General features: G+C 30.7%; 2 protein-coding genes across 2 annotated transcripts in view; both read right to left on the bottom strand.

Moving 5' to 3' along the window:
* Nucleotides 1-14,165: 14,165 nt before the first annotated feature.
* Nucleotides 14,166-21,850, bottom strand: LOC135963398 (acyl-CoA Delta-9 desaturase). Its single transcript, XM_065515230.1, has 5 exons — nt 21,710-21,850; nt 16,721-16,952; nt 16,264-16,394; nt 14,861-15,066; nt 14,166-14,795 (listed from the first exon to the last, which is right to left on the bottom strand). Exons 2-5 carry the CDS (start codon nt 16,911-16,913, stop codon nt 14,294-14,296), a joined length of 1,032 nt encoding a protein of 343 aa, XP_065371302.1. The 5' UTR covers nt 16,914-16,952; nt 21,710-21,850; the 3' UTR covers nt 14,166-14,293.
* Nucleotides 21,851-22,011: 161 nt separating this feature from the next.
* The window catches only part of LOC135963397 (acyl-CoA Delta12-desaturase), a 39,099-nt gene continuing 35,782 nt past the window's right edge, over nt 22,012-25,328 (bottom strand). The window contains exons 3-6 of the mRNA XM_065515229.1: nt 24,043-24,173; nt 23,584-23,975; nt 23,329-23,504; nt 22,012-22,484 (exon numbers count right to left, since the gene is read on the bottom strand). Of these exons, the coding sequence (XP_065371301.1) occupies nt 22,321-22,484; nt 23,329-23,504; nt 23,584-23,975; nt 24,043-24,173 (863 nt within the window). The 3' untranslated portion in view covers nt 22,012-22,320. The remainder of the gene's footprint in view (nt 22,485-23,328; nt 23,505-23,583; nt 23,976-24,042; nt 24,174-25,328) is intronic.

Below are 25,328 nucleotides of genomic sequence, written 5' to 3'. Positions count from 1 at the left end.
TTATGTGAGCCATAAAAATCAAGAAGTCGTCTATTTTGAGCGAATCTATGACTGATTTTCTAAGTAAATTTGTATAATTTGGTAGCGTTGTTCAAACGTAAATCTATTCATGATAACTTGCCAGATTATACTGATCATAAATGTCAAAAAAGTGGGGGCAGTATAACAGTTCATTTGACAATTAACCCTTTCGTAATTTCGATCGGGACTTAAAAAAAACACCCTTTACTTTGATCAAACTATGTACATATCAAAACTTGTTTAGTTGCTAAGCTCACGCCTTCTCAACTTATGAAATGTTTATAAACAAACATTAACTGCAATTTGCAAATTAATAAACATAAGTATTATATTTATATATTTTTATTTTAAAATATGTATGTCAACAATGCAAAAGCTATTCAAGCTCTTATTTCAATACATATTCAAAGAATCATGAACAATTATGAAGTTAGAGCAAATAAATAAAGTTGATGATAAGTCACCATATTTCCTAATGAGATTTAAAGTTAGTATCCGAACTTGTATATCCGCCATTAATGTGTGACAATAAAATATTTTTCTGATATAGGGGTTATATGGGGGGTAGGGTCAATTATAGACCGATCCTCATAAACGTTGGTAGAAAGATTTAGGTTCATATAAAACTAGTTTACGTTCAATTTCATCTTGATATTAATTATTATAAGAAAATTATGAGTGTTCAAGTAATTTTCGGAGGGGGGCCTTGTTGGGGAACTAGGGACAAATATTGTTCGATTTTCGCCATACTCTATACTATCATTTTAGAGTACTTAGAACTAATTTGTGCAAAATTGTGTTTGGATTGCCGCATAATCAACATATCTGTGACTGCTCAAGCAGTATTCCGAGGGTACATTTATATGGGGGATATGTGAAATCATGGACCGATATTGTCAACAGAGAGTATTTATGAAAAATTTCAGCCAAGAGTTTCTTTCGTCTGCGGAGGTGAATTTAACTGCTTAGACACGTCATATAATAGCCACTCATTAAGAATACTGGCGGTGTGATTTGGGTCTCTGATGGTGTTGGCGTATGTCAGCTGCAGGACCTGGAAATCTTGCATTCATTGCAAGTACAATGAACAGCCAGACTACTTACAAATTTTAAAGGACAATTTGAAAGTAAGTGTTGAAAATTTAGGTCTTCTGAGTCAATGGATCTTTCAGCAAGACAATGACTCAAAACACACCGCCAGAATTGTTAAGTAGTGGCTATAGTATGACGTGCCTAAGCAATTGAATTCACCAGACGTTAAATAGAGCACCTGTAGGAAGAAAGACCGGAATATTGGAAAACAAACATTTCATCTAAGGACTGTATATTGGCTGTTGACATTTGGAGTGAATGTTCACCTACAAATATTTAAAATGCTTTTTCATGCATTTTAATAAGCAGCTGGCAGGTGTTAGGTACTTTTTCGAAATTCTAAAATTTTAGCCAAAAAATACAAAATTTTGAATTTGGTACTTTTTTTATGACCTTAAGTGGTAAAAATTGTTTTATATATTTTTGGTACTTTTTCCATAAATCCTTTCCATATAATTGTCATTATATGCTCTCACTTCGACACTGAAATTTATTTGAATAAAATTGTTATCATCTCAATGGTGACAAAAAAGTACGGTATCTTACATTTTACTCAAAATTATAAAGCCAATTTTCAGAAAATTTTAAACATGCGGTCTTTCAAATATCAGGTTGTTATTTGAACTCGAGTACGATGGAGTAGATTAGGCAAAATCCGGGTAAACAGTTTGGTACTTTTTATACCCTTCAGCTTCGTGAGAAGGGTATATATAAGTTTGTCATTCCGTTTGTAATTTCTACATTTTTCATTTCCGACCCTATAAAGTATATATATTCTGGATCCTTATAGATAGCGGAGTCGATTAAGCCATGTCCGTCTGTCTGTCTGTCTGTCTGTCTGTCTGTCTGTCTGTCTGTCTGTCTGTCTGTCTGTCTGTCTGTCTGTCTGTCTGTCTGTCTGTCTGTCTGTCTGTCTGTCTGTCTGTCTGTCTGTCTGTCTGTCTGTCTGTCTGTCTGTCTGTCTGTCTGTCTGTCTGTCTGTCTGTCTGTCTGTCTGTCTGTCTGTCTGTCTGTCTGTCTGTCTGTCTGTCTGTCTGTCTGTCTGTCTGTCTGTCTGTCTGTCTGTCTGTCTGTCTGTCTGTCTGTCTGTCTGTCTGTCTGTCTGTCTGTCTGTCTGTCTGTCTGTCTGTCTGTCTGTCTGTCTGTCTGTCTGTCTGTCTGTCTGTCTGTCTGTCTGTCTGTCTGTCTGTCTGTCTGTCTGTCTGTCTGTCTGTCTGTCTGTCTGTCTGTCTGTCTGTCTGTCTGTCTGTCTGTCTGTCTGTCTGTCTGTCTGTCTGTCTGTCTGTCTGTCTGTCTGTCTGTCTGTCTGTCTGTCTGTCTGTCTGTCTGTCTGTCTGTCTGTCTGTCTGTCTGTCTGTCTGTCTGTCTGTCTGTCTGTCTGTCTGTCTGTCTGTCTGTCTGTCTGTCTGTCTGTCTGTCTGTCTGTCTGTCTGTCTGTCTGTCTGTCTGTCTGTCCGTCTGTCTGTCTGTCTGTTGAAATCAATTTTCTGAAGGCCCCAGATATCTCCGGGATCCAAATCTTCAACAATTCTGTCAGACATACTTTCGAGAATTTTGCTATTTAAAATCAGCAAAATCCGTCCATAAATAACGGAGATATGAGCAATAATCCGAGACAACCTCTGAAAATTTCGTCAAAAAACACAATGTATTGCATGCTTTGACAAAAAAGCAACAAAACGTATGTTTTTGGATGTACATGCTTTGCGTATTTTGTTTTTTTTTGTGTTTTGTTTCTTTTGGAGTTGTTGTTGTGTTTTATACAACTAAACGTTTGTTTGGTTGTGTGTTGGTTTTTTTGACAAAAAAGCAACAAAACATGCTTGGATGTGCATGCTTTGCGTATTTTGTTTTTTTTGTGTTTTGTTTCTTTTGGCGTTGTTGTTGTTTTTTATACAACTAAACGTTTGTTTGGTTGTGTGTTGGTTTTTTTGACAAAAAAGCAACAAATCGTATGTTTGGATGGCATGCTTTGCGTATTTTGTTTCTTTTGGCGTTGTTGTTTTTTATACAATTAAACGTATGTTTGGATGTGTGTTGGTTTCATTGGCTTGCGTATTTTGTTTTTTCTTTTGGTGTTTTGTTTCGTTTGGCGTTGTTGTTTTTTGTGTTCTTGATAAATTTAGGATGCTGTACGCTGAAAGTGGGCAATGTACATACATATATACTAATTATAAAAAATAATAATGCATCCACAACAAAGGTGAAGGGTATATAAGATTCGGCATAGCCGAATATAGCACTCTTACTTGTTTAAAACACATTTTTTCTTGAGCACATGAATATAGCTTTGAATCGTTTGTGTCATTAGCAGCAGACAAGCTATTTTTGTTTTGTTTTCCTATTTTTATACCCTTCACCTTCGTGAGAAGGGTATATATGTTTGTCATTCCGTTTGTAATTTCTACATTTTTCATTTCCGACCCTATAAAGTATATTATTTTGGATCCTTATAGATAGTCTGTCTGTCTGTTGAAATCAATTTTCTGAAGACCCCAGATATCTTCGGGATCCAAATCTTCAATAATTCTGCCAGACATGCTTTCGAGAAGTTTGCTATTTAAAATCAGCAAAATCGGTCCATAAATAACGGATATATGAGCAAAAAACCGGGACAACCTCGATTTTTGACCTATTTTTGATCTATATCTGGATTACTAAGTCATTAATATAGACAATATGGATATCTAATGATAGATATTTCGAAGTCCATTGCAACGATGTAGATACGGCTATAGTAAGTTGGACCTACAATGGGTCAAAATCGGGAAAAATATTTTTTAACCCGAATTTTTTTAAAAAAAAAAAAAATTTAAAAAAAAAAATTTTAAAAAAAATTTTAAAAAAAAATTTTTAGAAAAAATTTTTAAAAACAATTTCAAAAAAAAAAATTTAAAAACTATTAAATTTTGTTTACCTAAAAATATTTAAGAAAAATTATTTTAAAGTATAATTTGGTGAAGGGTATATAAGATTCGGCACAGCCGAATATAGCTCTCTTACTTGTTTTTAATCTTTTTGTTATTTTTGCATATTTTGCTAGTTTTGTTGTTGTTAAATGTTAACAACCTTTTTACCTTTTATGTTTATTTGTACAATATATATTTTTAAATTAGTGTTAAAAAAAGTATTCGAGGGCCTATATTCAAAATCCTCTATCTTAAATAAACACAACTTTTTAGGAGAGCCTAAAAACTGTTTTTTTTTCGCGTATTACTTGAGTTATTAAAATTCGGTATTCTACAATATTTTTTTTTAAAGCAACTACTGAATCGCACATATAGTTGGTTTTTAAAAATGTTTCATTACTGACTTTATTCACATGATTGTATCAATCATATAGTATATAGTTACAGTAAATAAGGATATCTTTGTGACAACAATTTTTATGATAAAGGACTTACCATATTATATTGCTCTGATGATTCATCATAAAAATGGTTGTTACAAACATATCCTGGTTTACTGTAACCATGTATATGGTTGACACAATCATCTGATTCGTAAATTAACCATATTACGATTACCACAATCATGTAAACAGTTACTGTGACTATAATATTATTAAACAAATTGTAACAATGTTGAAATGGTTACAGTAAACATGCAAAACTATATTTTTTCTCTGCGTGTAAACACGGCTTTAGGTGTTCTTTGTCTCCTCTGGTCATAAGAAATCTCTCAAGAGTTTTTGAAATTTTAATCTTAGCGGGTGTTTAAGAGGAAAATTGGTAATTTTTCTCTCACTGGTACTTTAACCCTCTAACCGGCAAGGCTGCCTTTACGTATTTATTTTTTTTTCAAACAATAACCTGGTATATTATTTTACCACGAAATAAAATTGGCCGGTTAGAAGGTTAATAATATTTTACTTGATTGAATTCGTATTATAAACTTTTAATAAATTTAAAAATTAATTATGAATAAGGCCTTTAAAATTGAACTTGTCGACATTAATTGTTATGCTTCTGAGTAGGGTTCTTAATCGGGAAAAAAATTTGGTTAGAAATTTCTGTATTTCCAGTATTATTTCAGCACAGATTCATTTTGATTTGTTGGCAATCGAATGTATCCATAGATCCATACATTTTTCTATACAAGAAACAGAAAATCATTTGACTAACAATAATTTCGGTTACCACAACTAAAAAAAATCGATGGATATAATCAACAAAATCACAATGGTTCTCTGCAGCTGAAATAATACTGTAAATACAGAATTCCTGGGAAATGTTTACCGAATAGGATCCCTAAGTAAGTATCAAATATAGGTGTACCAAACACGGATAATGGTACTTTAACGATGATGGTACTTTTAAAATTTTCTATAATAATGTAATAATGGATTTAGACATATGCAATTAAGCATATATAATAATGTCCTGAGTGAGTCATAATTAAGTATCACTGTATTATCATATGTATTCTATAATATGGGAATATTAGAATAGGACTATCCATTTAATAATTACAGATTTATTTTCATTCCCCCACTATGCGTTCCACCAATTTATTCCATCGGGAAATGAATACTTCTTCATCACAAACTAATTTCACTGTTGGAAGAATCCATATCAAAACGACAATGACTTTTTCACCCGAAACCCTCTCCATTTCAAAATTATCGCGATTTGAAAATTGGAAAAGTTGTCTAAAATTATATACACTCAGGTCTCGTTTTATGCGATAGATACGTTCCAAAAAAAAATCGCATAAATTCAATTCGCATAAAACTATACTCTAGCTTCCAAAATTCTGAAAATTTTAATTAAAAAATAAGCTTCCAAAATTCTACAAATTTTAATTAAAAAATAAGAACAAAATCGCATAAAAAAAATCAACAAAAATGTATTTATTTAATTTACTTAAACAATAACAACAAAATACATTAAAAAAAATAAACAAAAATATAAAATTAATTCAATCATTACAGAAAAAGTGAAAATGATCCAAAAAATTAGCTATCACATTATTTAAGTAAATTCTGTAAATATGTATGATTAATCTGAATCATTGAATAATTGTCTGCATCGTTTTGGAATTGGTTCAACGTCACTTTCATCACTAGATGATATAATCATATTGTCATCATATGATAAAATATCATTTTCATCACTAGAATTAATCTAACGAATAGGGGACGAAATCAAAGAATTTTTAGGAGCTTCAATTGCTTATTTTCTTGCAAAATAATTTGTCATTAAACTTTGCGATTTTGAATTTTTAAGTTGCTTATGCAACTCTTTATATCCGGGAAACAGATCAGTCAGTACGCGATGAATCTTTAATGCTCGTTCCGTATCTGAATCCATATTAAGAATTTGATTTTGTAAAAAATAAACTGTAATCATTATATCAGTTATGCAAAATTGGTTTAATTTAAAAAATGGTAAAAAAGCTTTAAAAAACATCTAAAATTTTCTTTTAAATTTTAAAATTCTAAAAAAAAAAATTATTTAAAAATCGCATAAATTTGAATCCGCATAAAATGAGACCTGAGTGTACACATAATTGCCCATAATTTTGAAACTACTCAAAGACCAGCATAATTTTTGAATCTATTTTAAAGCCAAAAATATTGTCCTTAAAATGGTGCTAATAAAATTGTTTACTTCCAAAAGATTAAAGGTCAATTTTTGGATTAAATATTTCAATGTAAAAAATATCAAAGATAGCGGTGTTAAAAATTAATGAAGAACATGCTATGAGGACACCAAAACTCTCTACTATATTCGTGCAAAAAAATGACGATGGAGACTCGATTAGTTCAGGAGTTATAAGGAAAAACGTTATTAAAAGTAAGTTTTTCATATAAATTCATATAAAAATTTAAGCACCTGTGTTTTACTATATAAATTTAAATTGCTTCGAATGTTTTCTGTTTTACTATTTGCTTAAATTTTTTATGAATTTATATGAAAAACTTACTTTTAATAACGTTTTTCTTTATAACTCCTGAACTAATCGAGTCTCCATGCAAGGATATAGTAGACAATTTAGGTGTCCTCATACTGTGTTCTTTATTAATTTTTAACTCCGCGGTCTTTGATATTTTTTACATTGAAATATTTAATTCAAAAATTGACCTTTAAGCTTTTGGAAGCAAACAATTTTAGTAACACCATTTTAAGGACAATATTTTTGGCTTTAAAATGGAGTCAAAAATTATGCTGGTCTTTAAGTAGTTTCAAAGTTATGGGCAATTATGTGTATATAATTTTAGACAATTTTAAAATTTTTTTCAATTTTCAAATCGAGACATTTTTACATCGGAATGAGTTTGTATTGAAAAAGTCACTGATATGAGGAACATCTTGGATATACTATGTATGTATGTGGTAAATTTCATTAAAATCGGAGATGGCAAATCCGACTGCTGTCCGCTTTCACATTTCAAATTTGTATTGCAATTTTATTATTTTTTTTTTCAATAAATTTCATTATATTTTGTTATATTTATAGAACATTTTTAAAAATTTGTTTGGATTACAAAAATGATTATTTCAGCTTTTAATTTTGTTTAAATATTTCTTATGCAGCACATTTTTATTACAATTTTGTATTGCTCTTAATTATTAATTAATTATTTATAGACTTTGGCACACGTCTCTTGAATTAACACTTTTTTTAGGTCATGCATTCTTTTGTTTTAAAATAGTTAAATTTTTTTCTCATATAATAAATTTTTTTTTGAAAAATTTATAAAATTTCTGTTTTGCATTTGGTAACTTTTTACTAATTAAATGTATGATTTTTTTTATACGTAACACTTACTACTTTATTAAAAATTATTTTTTAAAACTATGTATTTTTTATGGTTTCTTAATTTAAATTAAACCTAATTCGCGGTTAGCTTTTTGCGCTATGTATCTGCTCGATGTTTTCGTTAATAACTAAATACTTTAATTTTGAAATTAAGTATTTAATAAATATGAAGTAGGTCTTCTTCTTCAAAAAAAAAGAAACATAATGCAGTTTTTTGCTGAATTGACAATTTTATCATTTTATATTGCATATCGTCAGCTCAAATACAAAATGACGTAACATCATTTAAAAAATGTTTAAAGTGATCGACAAAAATCCATTGCAAAATGAAAACTATATTTTATATTAACTTAATTTCTTCTATTTAATTTTTAAACTGAATGACACACACATTTCCAAAATAAAGATTTTGTTTTTTTTTGTCATCATATGTTAAGTTATTCATCATTACCCAGCAAAAACTTTACTTACTTAGGAAGCCAGCAAGTAATATTGGAGCAAAGGCATAACTACTTATTATTTGACTGAAACACTACTTACCGTTGTTCGAGATTTTTAAAAAATTCATGGGTCAAGCTTACAAATGTACTTACAATCAGTTAAGAAATATGTAGTAAATTCACAACAAGAATATGTAGCTAAAAAAAAAAACACACAAAAAATATTGCCTTGTGTGGGAATCGAACAGTCACATTATTTGCTTGTGTTTGATAGTCAAGCTGCTAACTCACTGCTGTACGAGTTATTTTATTGTAAGTTAACAATAGTTTTAACATCAACATATAAATGAATATGATATGAACAACAAATTAATGTCTTTGACAGGTGGCGAACCACTAACCTCCCGTTTTCCAGTCAAACACACTAGATAGCTGTGCTAAATGCAAAAGTTCATTACCAACCTGTATAAAAATAAGTACTTATTCTAGTATATAAAATAATGTGCTGGGTAACCACCACTCATTACAAAATAATGCATGAAATAACTAGTGGTCATTACAAAAATTCTCAAAATTTTTGCTGGGTATCTGTCAAACATATGATTTTGATATTTTAGTTGTTACGTTGTTTTGCATTTTATGTGACGTTATGTACTTTAATATCGTTTGGTTTACTTAATTTATTTTATTTGCACTTCATTTTAATATCATTTTCTTTAAATCAGTATGTACAAATTAATGTGAAAATATCAACATTTCATCTATTAATTCATAAAGTATCACGTTTTATTTTTTTAAGGAAATGTAACAAAATCGTTCTTTTAGTTTTTTACTCTGAACTGTGATTAATTGAGGGCGGATATAATTTCGTTTATGTGAAAAATACGACCTTCATTTTAAATATAGTTTATTTAGTTTCCGCTTTATATTTCAGGCCTATTCGTTTACATAATTTAAACTTTATATATTCCTGATGCTAAGTGTAAATAGCAATCTATAATTTGTCTATGGGCCTTTGTCATCTTTAATGGGACTCTGATTGTCTGCATCGTATTCAGTTATTATTAAGAATATTCGATCGGTTAATCGTTTTTATACCCTTCACCTTCGTAAGAAGGGTATATATAAGTTTGTCATTCATTTTATAACTTCCACAATATAATTTTCCAACCCTATAAAATATATATATTCTGGATCCTTATAGATAGCGGAGTTGATTAAGTCATGTCCGTCTGTCTGTCTATTGAAATCAACTTTCAGAAACATCCAAATAACTTACATACACGATCCATACATATAGACAATATGGAATTTTAACACGAATTTTTTTTCACCCAAAGTTTTTTTTTGCTAAATAATAAAAACAAATTAAAAAAACCAAAAAAATTTTAAATTTAAAAAAAAAATTAAATTAAAAAAATCAATTCGAAAAAATTTTTTATAAAAAAAATGAAAAAAATCATCTTCGGAAGAAAAAAAAATAAATTTTGTTTACCTAAAAATATTTAAAATTTTTATTTTGAAGTATAATTTGGTGAAGGGTTTATAAGGTTCGGCACGAATATAGTTCTCTTACTTGTTTTCATAACATTTGTTTGTACCTCTTTTTACCGATCGGATTTTTACCATAGTTATTATCTATATTATTAGAAGATAAGTGTTTGTTTTTAATCCATAAACAGAAGAACTACTGCACCAAATTGTTCAAAAGCGTTTCCAAAAAACCGATAAAATACAAAATCGCAGTTTCAGATTTATAATAATTAAAAACCTATCATCAGTTTCTGTTATTTTCGGTCCAATCTATGAGATGTGGGAAATGTTTCAGTTCGAATAACGTTTAGATCCTTTTCAGATAAATATAAAAATATTATTTATATTTTATTTTCTGTGTATCTACTACTATTTTATTTATTTTTTATTCATTCATCGGTTCCAAGTCCAAATTATATAAAACAAGTAAGAGAGCTATATTCGGCTGTGACGAATTTTATATACCCATCACCAAATTATACTTAAAAATATTTTTTTTTAAATATTTTTATTTAAACAAAATTAATTTTTTTTAAAAAAAAAGTTTTTTTTCAAATTTCTTTTTGAATTTTTAAAAATTTTATTTTTTGGAAAAAGAATTTAAGACAAAAAAATTTTATTTATGATTTTTGACCCATTGTAGGTCAAACTTACTATAGCCTTATATACGTCGTTGCAATGGACTTTGAAATATCTATCATTAGATATCCATATTGTCTATATTAATGACTTAGTAATCTAGATATAGATCAAAAATAGGGCAAAAATTGAGGTTGCCTCGGTTTTTTCCTTATATCTAAGCCATTTGTGGGCCGATTTTGTCGATTTTAAATAGCAACCGAGCCGGAAGAATTTCCGATTTATTGATGTATAAATCATGTATTTAAGTTATTTGGGGGCTACGGAAAGTTAGCTATATATACTTTGTGGGGTCGCAAATGAAAAATGTAGAAATTACAAACGGAATGACAAACTTATATACATATACTAGGGTATTCAATTAAGCCGGTTTCTCGTTTAATCGAGCAAATAATTAATCGGGGTTTAGATTTAATCGGTTAATAATCGGTTAATTTTAAATTATTCGATTAACCGAATAATTTCTATTTAAATGTTAAACTGAAACTAAATCACGAATTTTGTGTACTTATTGAAGTATGTATTTTATTAATAAAAAGAACAAAAACATAAAAAATAAACAAAACTTGTTATGTTCAACCAAAAAGTAAATAATTTTCTTTAGTTTTAATAAAACTCGACTTGGAAAAAACTCTCTCGCTGATTGTAGATGTTGGAGTAATCGAAAGTAAGACATGATAAAGAATATCCAATTTGTCAGTTATTTTTTTAGTTTTTTCTAAGCATATAAAATCCTCCATTACACCATTGGAGTCCTTTTTGGACTTTTTAGATTTTAAATACTTTTAATAATTTCGAGAAGTTCTGATAAAAACTCGTTTCTCCAGTTTCGTCTATTATCATGTTCTCATCCGACAATTACATGTAAATTAAATACATATGTATGTATATCAGTTATTATACTCACTAAACATATTTCTTGACTGTTCGAAAAAATATGTAATTTTACTTTGACATTTGTATTTGAATTAAAATGGAATATTAAAAACAAAAAAAATTATGTTAAAGTGCAAAAAAAAGAAATTTCGGTTAATCGGTTAACCGACACAAATTACTCGGTTTATTCGTTATTTGAAAATTGCCGGTTTTGAATTATTCGAAAAGTTAACCGACCAAAATTAATCGGTTAACCGATTGAATACCCAAAAATATACCCTTGTCACTCATGGCGAGGGGTACAAAAATAGCAAAAAAGGCGTTTTTAATTTTTGTATTTTAAGCGGATCCTAAGGTGGGTAAAAAACGCCATAGCTATAACAGTAAAATGCTTATGATATGACTACATATGTTAAAGCACGACTAATTAAAAAATTTGGCATAATTTATAATTTTCTATATTCCCGAGGTACCCGTTTTGGGCCTTCCCTTGGTGTTTAAGGCGCACATTCAAAACTTAAATTCAACTACTCCTCCTCTATAGCCATGGATTCAGCAACGTAACTTTGATAACATTGAAAAATGCGATTCTAATGATGTGTCCCAGCACATAGAGACTACTAGGGTAAAATTCAAACAGAAAAGAACAATTCGCTTTAAAAAGGAACCGGAATGACATTTCGAAGCTAATAGCGGTTCAATTTTCTAGTTATTCATTAATAGATACACAGAATTCTGAGCATGCATATATTGAACTATCTAACTGGATACATTGTGTACCAGACTTTGTAATCTATTGGTTACCTAAATTCTCAGTTAGGTTGTAGGGCGAAACTTTTTTGGATTATTAAAATCGCGATACCGTCATTGTTATCTGCTATCCTAGACTTATATTGAAAGGATTAGGTTTAAATATAAATATCTATTAATTAATTTCCGTAAGATACCTATTTGCAGGTATGATAAAAAAAGAATTTTTTTAATAGCAATTTCAAAATTCCGTTATCAAATTTTTAAAAATTTGTTTAAACTAATTTCAGAATTTTTTGATCATCACATTGGTATTTATTGACAATATAATATAAATAAAAATTTAGAAGAAGTATGGCAATACCTCCCATAGTTTTTCCGTACCTACGATTTAAATTTTTCGTTTTTCGAGAAAAACTATTTTTTTGGCCATATTTTGGCGAATGAGCCCAATTTCCTTACTGTTGGATTTTAAGTAAACTAATTTTAAATATGGTCTGAAAGTTTTACTAAAATCGAAAAACATTTACCCTTAAATTTAATAAAATTGGAAAACGTTAAACCTTAAATCGTGAAGGTCAAAGGTCAAATGTTTCAATATTTGAAATTGACAAGGTTTTTTATGATTTTAAAAGTTTGGGGTAATTTTAACCCCAAGTTAAGGGTTAATTTTCATTTTTGTGCTGTTATTTGGAATTCTACACTTTATGTTATATTTTTCTTAAGTTTCGTAAAAAAAATCGGCCCAACAATATATAACATTTCGCTATCTTTCCATTAGAAATTCTAAATATTGAAAACTTTGACCTTTGACCTTCACGATTTAAGTTTTAACGTTTTCCAATTTTAGTAAAACTTTCAGAGTATATTTAGAATTATCTGGACTATAATATTCTGAATAGGTTTTACTTGCAATTCGTAATAGTAAGGAAATTGGTATCATTCGCCAAAATATGGACAACAAATTAGTTTTTCCCGAAATAGCTAATTTTAAATCGCATATACGGAAAAACTGTAGGAGGTATTGACATATTTTTTTTCATATTTGTATTCCCTATTATATTATCAATAAATCCCAATATGATGATCAACAAATTCTGAAATTTGTTTAACAAAATTTTTGAAAATTTGGCAACTGCCGTTAAAAAAAATAAAAATTTTTGGTCTTACCTACGAATAGGTTAACGGTATCCTAGGAAGCCAAAAACTCATATACAAGTAAATATGGAATTATTTTAAGTAAAAATTAGCTTTTATTTTAATATTTCTCAAAACATGTTAATTTTGTTACTATATTTCTTGTTCTAGTTTCCTGGGAAATTTTTAATAACTTTAAAATTTTTAAGCAAGTTCTGTTTTTTATATCTCATTAGAACGACAATTACGTAAAGATTACTATTCTTTCAAATTAAATTGCAAAAGTAATTTTTTAATGGCAAAATTTTTCCAAAAACTGAAAAAATTGCATTCTTTCCCCTTTAGAGCGCTTGTGGCACATCTTAACCCCAACCAATTTATATAAAATTTTTTCAGGATGATTTCTTTACCAAAATTCACCAAACTGGGATGGTGAGACTGGCAAAAATCCAATTTTTGTTTATTAAGGGCCACCCTTCAGGAGACTCACAAAACCTCAGCTTCTATTGAAGTTTTTTACCAAACATGGTAACCGAAAACTGGGTTTTATAAAAAGTTCTAATTTTCGGTTATCCTGTTTATTATAAACTCTTATTTAAAGGCACAAGTTCTCCGCTGGTTCTGGTATTGGGTCGTCCCATCTGTTTCTGCCAGGTCGATTGATGTTGGTGTGTTTCCAAATCCACATTGAGTGGTCTAATGGTCTATGTTTGACTTCATCGAAGCGGCTGTGTAAGTTTTCTTAAATTTTTTCTAAAGAAATACAGAGTATTACCTTATCGCCATGGATATTTGGCTTTGGTGTCGATTCGGCTAGTTGGACAGGCTTCACTTACGATCTCTTACGCTTCGGGTTATGGTTGTCTGTGTAAGTTTTCTTAAATGTTTTCTAAACAATTTTAATGAAACTCATTTTCTATTACTTTTTTTTTTCAAAAATAATTTTATTTAACTAAATCAGCCGAAAACTATATAAGACAATTAAGTATAAATTTGTTTTACAATTATTTTCTCAACTCATGTTATTTTTCGCTCCGCATTTACATGAATTTTTCTCTATTGAGGAAATGATTTTTGGGCATTTCTTTCTCTTCTTTGCGAGCGAACTCATTAATGCAATCCACAATGGGGCGACCCGTTTCCACAGCTTCCGTCAAACCATTGCGCACCGCAGTGGAGCTTATCGTACGCAAATCCTTGGCCATATCCAAAGCAGCGAATACTCGTATCATGGCGGTAATGCAGCCAGTGGCATAGTTGCCAAATTCACCACTTTGATAATCATTGGGCAGCATATAGTGATATTGGGGCCAATAGCTTTTGGTAATAAAGAAAACACTATTCGAATCGGAGGGCTTGAAAGTTTTATCCAAACCCCAAACCAAATGAGCGGAATTAATGAGCCAGCAGAGGTTAAGAACAATCATGTAGCGCAACGAAAAGGCCACCACAATAGAGGCCGACAACGAATCACCCCAGTATTCGAGAGGGGAATTAATGGGTATTAAAACATGGAGGATAATGTATAAAACCCAATAGAATCTGTTAGGAATCAGGATGATATAGAGAGAGTTATTACAATTTTAAATCTATTAAATGAGTCGTACCTTTTTTGAAACATTACTACACCATCTTTTTCCAAATCACTCATGTCCACTTTTTCCAATAATGCCTCCTGCTCGGGGTGATAGTTCAAAAGTTGAGCATAAACATGAGCCGACATAAAGTCACGATTGCTGAAGTAGGGGTCTTCATTCTTACGGAACTTTTCATGGTGCAAACGATGAGCTCTTACCCAGTTATAAATGGAACCCTAAAATTGAATTGAAATATTTAAATAAATGAAATTGAAGAATAATCTTTATTTTTTCAATTATTGCTAACAATTTACTGAATGAGGTGAATTTTGAGGGTTCACTTTTATGATGATAAATTTTTCTATGATCCGAAGAAGGTAAATAAAACTATTCTCCCAGTAATTCTAGAGTTTCTTACTCTAGATTCAATAAGCCCCTCCCAACACCTATTTAGTTGAAAACAGTTGCTGGGAGGGCTTACTGAGACCCTGCTCTTATACAGGAAATTCAATTATTCAACTGTCTTGTAAATTACTTTGTATATTCCTTTGAAAACGAAATCTAAACATAAAGATTTTTAACTTTTCAGCAGTTGATTAATCATTTCCTAATCATGGAGATAAAATTAACTACCAAATACCTTGACCAATATTATTTTTTTTATTTTTTTCCAAAGTTATTTTTTAAATTTTTAGGAAAATTTTTTTTTGTTTTGTTGAATTTTTTTTTAATTTAAAAAATATTTTTTTTTGTTTTTAAATTTTTTTTGTAAAAAAAAAATTCGGGTTAAAAAATATTTTTTCCGATTTTTACCCATTGTGGGTCCTACTTACTATGGTCTTATATACGTCGTTGCAAAGGTCTATGAAATATCTATCAGTAGATATCCATATTGTCTATATTAATGACTTAGTAATCCAGATAAAGGTCAAAAATTGAGGTTGTCCTGGTTTTTTCCTCATATCTCAGCCATTTGTGGACCGCTTTTGCTGATTTTAAATATGAAACTTCTCGAAAGCATGTGTGACAGAATTGAATATTTGGATTCCGAAGATATTTGGGGTCTTCAGAAAATTGATTTCAACAGACAGACGGATAGACGGACATGGCTTAATCGACTATAAGGATCCAGAATATATATGTATACATACTTTATATGGTCGGAAAATTATATTGTGGAAATTACAAACGGAATGATAAACTTATATATACCCTTCTCACGAAGGTGAATACATAAACATTTCAAAAATATTTAAACCTAACACCATTTTGAACAATAATTATGCACAAACAAAGCATTCTAGCCATGCACCAATCTAAGGTTTTGTAACAAACTAAAGGTTTTTGTCTTCACTTAATGAAAGAATCAGTGTTGTAAAATGTTAAAAGAAATAGAAAAAACGATAACATAAATCAAATCGATCACAATTTACCTGGCCAGCTATAGTTTGGCACAACATTAAGAAAACTCTCAATGTGGTTGAAGCGGTATAAGTACCATGGGCCCATAGTCGGTGGGCTCCAGCTGTAGCGCCCAAAATACCCAATACTGTTAAAGTGAAAGCTGAAATTTGAATTAAAATTAAAGAAAATTGTTGTTAAATTATTTAAAAATAAAATTCAGGCCCTCATTTTATAAAACGAAACGACAAACGTTAAACAAATTTTGTATGGAAAATATTCAAGTTTCAAACCCTTTTCCCAGTATTCTTCATAGAAATTGCTTACGTTTCTGAACGCTTCGTTTTATAAAATGAAGCCCTCAAATTAAGATTTATTTTAAATCTGTAACCCCATATTCAAACAAATTTTGTTTTATAAACCTTTGATACATTTTGAAACTGTTTATGAATAAAGGGGGAGGGGGATAGTGTTTTATTTTCTACTTACTGAAAATAATCGTCAGCCACGAAGCACTTGTGAACATTACAAATATACCATAGAGTCCAAGTATATGTAAATGTATGTAAAATAATACCGATGGCCAACTGGCTTCACGTTTCAAAGTAGTTTTCGCATTATCGACCGTCGTTTCTGGTTTGTTTGCTTCCGCTACGTTTGGTTTCTGCTGCATTGTGTCCATGGTTCTGAATGTGTTTTGTGTGATTGATTAAATTGTTTTCTGAAAAAAGAAATCGGTATTATTTTCTTTTTTTTATTATTGTGGTTCGTTGAATTTCTTTAAATTCAAGGTGTATTGGCTGACCTCTTGCTTTGGAATTAATTAATTTTGTTTGAATAAATTCGTAATTAAATGAACTTTTTTCAATATGCATTACATAAATATATTACGTATTGTGTTTATTTCCAGGAAAATTATAATTTAAATAAAAAGCGAAGAAATGCTTTACTAAAATTATTTAAATTTTTATAATTTTTTTTCACTGATAAATATTGGGGGTATGACGGAATTTTTTAAAATTTTTAGCTTTTATTTTGAAACATTTGTCTATAATAAATTTATTCAAGCTATGACCTGTTCCCACTTTTCTAGCAACATATGGATTCCGCTAACTGCTAATTTTTTGAAACCACATAGAGAAAACAGATTCGTGATAGCAACCGAATTTGTTGCCAATCGAATGATTCTATCTTAGTGACCGAATTTTACAGTTATGAATACAAAATTTTAGAAGTGGTACCAAAACTTTGGTTGCTTCTATCGAAATTCTTCTTTCTTGACTGACAACAGAATGATAGAACCGCAAAATTCTATGTGTGCAACTGAATCATTCGATTGGCAACAAATTCGTTTGCTACTACGAATCTGTTTTCTCTGTGCAAGAACGAATCAAGCCAATTTCGGATACTCTGTTCTGAAGAGAGAGCAGGCTACATCGATCGTGACAAATATTAGTCGAACGTGCACGGTCTGGACTATAAATAGGGTGAGGCAAAGCTTCCCAACCACTTCATTCTAAGCGCCTCATTTTATGAAACGAAACGACAAACGTTAAACAAATTTTGTATGGAAAATATTCAAGTTTCAAACCCTTTTCCCAGTATTCTTCATACAAATTGCTTACGTTTCTGAACGCTTCGTTTTATAAAATGAGGCCCTAAATACTTTTTAACAGGTATTACATAATGTGGGCGAGCGTTATCATGCGTTATGGAATTATAAGTTTTCATTATGTGCGTTTTTCAAACGAATCAGTTCCGTTCGGTACTGGTTCCATTTGATGGTCTGGTCAGATTTCAGCAGCTCATAATAAATAGGACCCCTTTGTTCCCACCAAATACAGATCATTACCTTATCGCCATGGATATCTGGCTTTTGTGTCGATTCGGAAAGTTAGCCAGGCTTCACATACGATCTCTTACGCTTCAGGTTATCATAATGGATCCATTTTTCATCTCAAGTAAAGATTCTGTGGAAAAATGATTTTCTTTATAGCGTTCAAACATCATTTCAGACATGCAAAATCGCTCGGCTTCAATTCGTATGCTACTCAATTTCCCTGCTTTTGGATGAATCCTGCTGCTCGAAAACGTTTTGAAATTGCTGCTTGTGTAGCTCCCAATGATTTTTCAAGCTCTTGTTGAGTTTGACAATAATCTTCATGGAGTAATGCCTCCAATTCTTGGTCATCAACAAAGTTCTTTTGGCGATGACAAATGTCAAACCAAACATTGTCAAGTCATGCCTTGTTCTTTAAACATTCTGGGCATGATATTTTATCAGTACACCCCTCATAATTCAATGTATTTTTGGATATTTTTAACAATGTGACTTAGGGTCTCATTTTATAAAACGAAACGTTTGAAGCGTAAGAAATTTGTATGAAAAATACTGGGAAAAGGGTTTAAAACTTGAATATTTTCCATACAGAATATTGTTAACATTTGTCGTTTCATTTTATAAAATTAGAACCTTAATCTTCTATATATAATTCATGTTTGTATGTTATTTGGGGGCTTCGAAAAGTTGATTTGAACAAATTGACAAGCGGTCATCGCTATCTATCAGGCCTGGAATACATTTTCGATTGATATTGGTTTCATTCCGAAAAAAATTTCGTTTTACTCTTTCTGTTACCCCACTGTAACAGAATTATATTTCAATCGAATAGAATTCTATTACAGTGGGGTATATTTTAATACCACTCATGGTGAAGGGTAAACATTTACTTTGATTATTTTGAATGAATTTTATTGTGAATTAATTTAACAATGAATGAATTCTATTCCAATAAAAGCTTTGAGCTTAATCCGAGGCAAAAATGTCAGCAATTAATTAAAATAAATCAAATTCGGCTTTTATTTGAATATAATTATAAATAAAATTTAATTAATTCACAATAAAATTATTTCAACCTCTAACCTAATCCAAACTGAATGAAAATGTGTGTATACCCTTCCCCTTCCGAAGCCCGCAAATAACTAACGAACATGAATTATCAATATATCGGTTACACTCCCATTGCTATATCGCTTGCAGATCAATCAAATTTTAAATTCTGAAGCCAAAGATGTTTTAAAACTCTTCAGTATATAGGGTTGTCATTCGAATAAAAATTATCGAGGAAAAAATATATTTCTTTATTAAAATGAATAAGATTTTTCCAATGTAGAATACAAAATTATTCGATCAGTAATCGTCGATTAATCGAACAAATTTATTTTCCATTCGACATAACTGACCAATATCAGAACATTATGAAACTAAAACGTTAGGCAAAATTTGTATGCAAAATAGTCAAGTTTCAAACCTTTTTCCCAGTATTCTTCATACAAATTGATTACTTTTCTGAACGCTTCGTTTTATAAAATGAGGCTTGTAACGAGACTTAGGAACTCAGTTTTTAAAACGCAACGTTTGGATGCGTAAGCAATTTGTATGAAGAATACTAAGAAAAGGGTTTGAAACTTGAATATTTTCCATACAACATTTTTTTAACGTTTGTCGTTTCGTTTTATAAAATTAGACCCTTAGGATATCAGTTTATAAAACGCAACAAAAATATTCAAGTCTAAAACCTCTTTCCCAATATTCTCCATACAAATTGCTTACGTTTTTCAAAGATAGGGCCTCATTTTATAAAACGAAACGTTTGGAAGCGTAAGCAATTTGTATGTAGAATACTGGTAAAAGGGTTTGATACTTGAATATTTTCCATACAAAATATTGTCGTTTGTCGTTTCGTTTTATAAAATTATACCCTTACCCCCATTTTCTCCATCTCTGGTTATTTTTTATCGTGACGATAAACTGACAGTTCTCATACAAAAATAATGTTAATTGGAGGTTTATCGTTACGAAAACCAATATCCAGATATTGAGAAAATGGGGGTTAGTTACTTAAATTTTTTCGAGGAAATTTTAAAAATTAAACGATCACTCGAATAATGAAAAACATATTAAATTGAATTCCATTAAAATAAAATTCATCTGATAAACAATGCTATTAGTATTATGTCTTAAAATCAAACAAATGAGCCCATAACTGGTCGAGATATAAAAGAATATTTAGGGTCTCAGTTTATAAAACAAAGCGGTCAGAAACGTAAACAATTTGTATGAAGAATACTGGGAAAAAGGTTTGAAACTTGAATATTTTCCAAACAAAATTTTTTTAACGTTTTTCGTTGTGTTTTACAAAATGAGGCCATTTAAAATGTTGTGAGTGAGATGAGATATTTCAAATTTTCAATTAAGAACTTAAGCCCCTATTATTTTTATACCCAACACAAAAAATATGGGGAGTTTGTCATTCGGTTTATTGAATATCGAAATATTGGTCGTTGAATTAAAATGTTTATATATTCTTGGTCCTTCCGACTGTCAGTCTGTTGTTTTCACTATAGGGTTTCAAGAAATGTTGGAAATGGGCAAAAACGGTCAAGTAGAACCAGAGGTATGGACCAAAATGTGGAACAACTTAAATATTTAATATTTTTTTGAAATTTTGTTGCTGTTTTCTTCAAATATATTGCAAAAAATATCATGAAATTTTGCACACATTTTTCTTTTGATAAAAATTTTGATAAATAAGCTGTGTTGAAAATGAAAAGAATCGGTTCATGATTTCTCACAGCCTGCATAGAAATATATTCCAGGAATATGGCTCTATGGTACATAAATGCAAGAAAAAAACAAGTTCCATGTAAAAACAAATCACAAAACGTTGGGATCGTTCCATATTTGACTATAGCTCAATCTTTAATCTCATTAAATACGCATAAAACTCTTAAAAATGTCGATTGGGTGCCCCGATAGACCAGTCGATAGTGTACTGAACTATTAATCTGAGGGTTGCGGGTGCGATTCCCACCAGAGACTCTGGGTGTATCTGCAGACAAGCAAAACGCTTCGCAGTTTGTGTTTGTTTTAAAAAAAATCGATAATATATATAGAAATCGTCGTGCCGAATTTTATAAAGATCGCCTCATAACTGATCATAGCTCTCATATAAGAACCACTTCCGAAAAACACTTAACTACACATGTGAATATGGATCCATAATTATAGGTAGCTCATATAGAAGACCCTATGTTGGAAAATACATTCTAGGAATGTTAAATTTACCAATACCAAAAATGGGATTTTGCCTATATTGACGATAAATGACGTCTGCATAATATTTAATAACATATTGGAACATTTAAAACAGGTTTAAGAAATTTGTAAGCTTCTATGCGATTAGAGAAAATTTTAAATTAACATAAAAAACTAGGTCTACTACTCTGTACCACGTTCTACAGTTCTACAAATTGTTTCTTGTAATCATCACATCACCTAAACTCAACTACATCTCATATCCATGAGAAATTTTATTGAAATTGGAATAGCCATTTAAAAAATACAGATTTATTTCAACTTCTTTTTAAATTCCCCCACTGCGCATCGTTTGCGCAGCAGATAACACATTTTTATACCTTTAATTTAAAGCAAGGATCTTAATGAAAAAAACAACTTTTAACACTCTCTAACACTTTTCACTATTGCGCCACAATAATCCAACCCAACCAGCACACGTCCAAGTTTAGTAAAGAACTAAAGTTTAAATTGGAAATTCCAACATAAAATTAAAACAAATAATTAAATTCTAAAATCGAAATGGAATTCGATTTAAGAATATAGCTTAAAGTAAAATGAAACAAAGCTTTATTTTCAATATTTAATTCATTTGGTTTCTTGTATATATATGTACAATAATTTAATAAGTTTCATTTGCAAATAGGTACAAAAACATTATTCATTTATTTATATGGAAAATACAATACAAATTATTTCGTTATTTGGTTGTTTTAATTTATTATTTTTTAAATGTTGTTGAATTTGTTTTCTTTCTTTTCATTTAATACACAGGCTTTTTAAATTAAATTTGGGAATGTTAATTTTGTGGGTTTTCTTTCACACTCAATTTTTATAATCACACACTTACGAAATCTACAAAACTTAACAACAATTTAAATTAAATAGTAGTAATAACTAATTCATTTAATACAATACAATAAAATACATATACAAATAAGTAGCAGAGAAATTAAGATTTCATTTTCTTTAGCTCTTGTAAATCTTCTTGTGGCAAATCTTTATCGCCATAGCCCCAGACTTGATCTTTGTGGGCGAATTCATCGCTAAGGAAACGAGTTCCATCACCGCATTTTAAGGCACGTCTTTTGATCATATCAGGCGAAACAGATTTACCTAGAGGAGAATAGAAAATACAATTAAAAATCGAATTTTTAAATTACAGAAGTTTATTCCTCTCAACATAATTTTTGATCATCAATTTCATTAAGCCAACTTTTCACTATTTGAGTAGATATCTGTATTAAATGTCAAACTAAAACTGTCAACCAAATAATGAAAGGCGCTTCGAACAAAGTCCCCAAACCTTAAATTATTTAAAACCCCTAAATTGAGAGCTTAATTCGTTATGAATTAAAACCCAAAAGTTATAAATGAAATAAATCTCAAACCAAAGGAACTAAACCCCCAACCAAAATTAAAAAGCAACCGTCTTCGCATGCTAAAAAGTTTTTGCATTGCCGGTCTTCGGCCGGGCGTAAAGTTTTTCTCCTCTGGGGTGTATCAAAAACCGGCTTCGCCCAGAATCCGCAATGCAAAAAAACTTTTTTGAGCGAAGCCGGTTTTTGATACACCCCAGAGGAGAAAACCTTTGCGCACTGCAATGCAAAACAACTTCTCTGAGCGTAGCCGAGAGGAGGAAACCTTTGTGTCCGGCCGAAGGCCTTCAATGCAATATAACTTCTCTGAGCGAAGCCAATTTTTGATACACTCCAGAGCAATTTCATTATGAATTAAATCCCCAATTTTAGAAATGAAATAAATCCAACAAAAAAAAACTAAGTCCCTAAATCTCGTTGTTGGTTTCTTCTATATAAAATATTGGGGCCTTATTTCATTTGCGGTTTGAGGACTTTGTTCATTGGGGACTTAGTTCGTAGCGCCTGTACTTCTTGAACTTGGGTAGTGTCAAGGTGCTTTAATTGATTTCAATATCAACACCCCTCAATTAAATACTTACGTCCTGTGGCCAAACCCAAACGAGCACACACATCAATAAAAGCAGTTGTCACATTCAATTTATAGCTGCCAAATTCACCAGTTTTATAATCCCAGGGAAATACATGATGATAGTTGTGCCATCCTTCACCCAAAGCCAAAAACGATACAATGGGACTTTCAACTGGGCTAATGCTCCTAAAAAAAATACAAAAAACCCCAAAATTCATTATACAAAATTTCTTATTTTTCATTTCATTCCTTTGAAACCACTTACTTATCATACGGCTTACTACCCCACATATGAGCCACACTATTCACAAAGAAGGCCACATTAAGGGTGCAAGTAAATCTCATATTGAAATTAATCCAGAACGAACTCCACAAACATTCACCCCAGAAATACCAGGGCACCAATACGGGCAAAGCAATCGAGCAAACGGCAAATAATGGTATATAATATTTACGTTGGAACATCACCACACCATCATTTTCCAAATCAGACATATCGATAACCTTGCGTTTCTCCTCCACCTTAGGATGAGCGGTTAGGAACAGCCAACCGACATGAGCAAAGAAAAAACCTCTCTTGGCATTGTGAGGATCTGCCTCAGTCTCCGAAAATTTATGATGAATCCGGTGATCCAAGGCCCAAGTGTAGGCATCACGCTAAAGGAGGTTAAAATGATAACTATTAGTTTGGTTTTAAAGAGTAATTTAACCACGAAACACTTACCTGACCCGCTATGGTGAATAGAAATACTAATAAGATACGCAGAGGTAAAGAAGCGTTGTATGATTTGTGTGACCAGAGACGATGTACTCCGGCTGTGATGCCAATACCCGAACCCCATATGGTTAAGACAACTAGAAAAAAAAAAGAAAAATGGAATTTTTAGATTTTTTAATCGAGGCGACATATATTATTCCTTATTATACGGCCTCATTTTATAAAACGAAGCGTTCAGAAACGTAAGCAATTTGTATGAGGAATACTGGGAAAAAGGTTTTAAACTTCAATATTTTCCATACAACATTTGTTCAACGTTTGACATTTCGTTTTATAAAATGAGGCCCATAGAATTTTAAGCAAATATGGTAAAAATATTATTAAAACATTTTGTTTTGATTACTTCTGCAATCTGTCACAAAAGTTATCAATTTACCCACTCCTAGGACATCGTCATATTCAAGTGACAGGATCCTTTCATATAATATGTTAGAAGTAGAACCACTCCCCATATTCCTATCCCCATGGAACCATTCTGATCACTTCCCTTCTCTCCAGGGATGTAATAAAATAATTGAGGTAACTAATAATAAATGTAACTAAAGACAGTAGGATATATAATCACCATTCCCTCGAAGGGAAAATTGCTATCGTGATACTCCCATGAACTTTTCATTCACAATAGTCGATATAGTTCGTAACAGCTGTTTCAATCTAAAAATGTCAAAACTTGGCGAATTTTTTCACGTGAACAAAGTTTACGAAAATGTTTAATTTTAATGTGAACCAATATATTTGGTTTTTGCAACCAAATAAGAAATAGAACATTTCAAGAATAATTTTTTAACCTGTAATCATTCCATCCCATATCTGAGTATAATGGAATGATTAATTTGAAAAATAGATAAAATTAGCAAGAGAAACAATTGGAAATATGTCAAGGATGCCTTTTAAAAGAGAACGCCAAAAGATTGATATAGAATACTGGAGATAATATCATGAGCAAAATAGAGTAGACAATAGATACCTCAAGGTCGCCAAAAGTAGATCATTTGTGAATGAGTTGTTAGGTCTAGAACACAAGAAAAATTCACATTCAACTCAAAATCCGCATCGATTTTAATAGAAATAGGAGAAAGGCTAAATATACTGCAAACAATTGGAAAACATATGACAAAGTACTTTAGAAAATGCAGCTTCGGAATCCCTAGGAAGCCGCTTCACTATTGTGAATGAAAATTTCATGGGAATATCAAGCTCTACTTTTGGCTGCAAAATGAAAGAACTAATAT

This window comes from Calliphora vicina, chromosome 1 (assembly GCF_958450345.1).
Source record: "Calliphora vicina chromosome 1, idCalVici1.1, whole genome shotgun sequence".
NCBI classification, from domain to species: domain Eukaryota; kingdom Metazoa; phylum Arthropoda; class Insecta; order Diptera; family Calliphoridae; genus Calliphora; species Calliphora vicina.
This window is presented reverse-complemented; position numbering and strand designations above follow the sequence as displayed.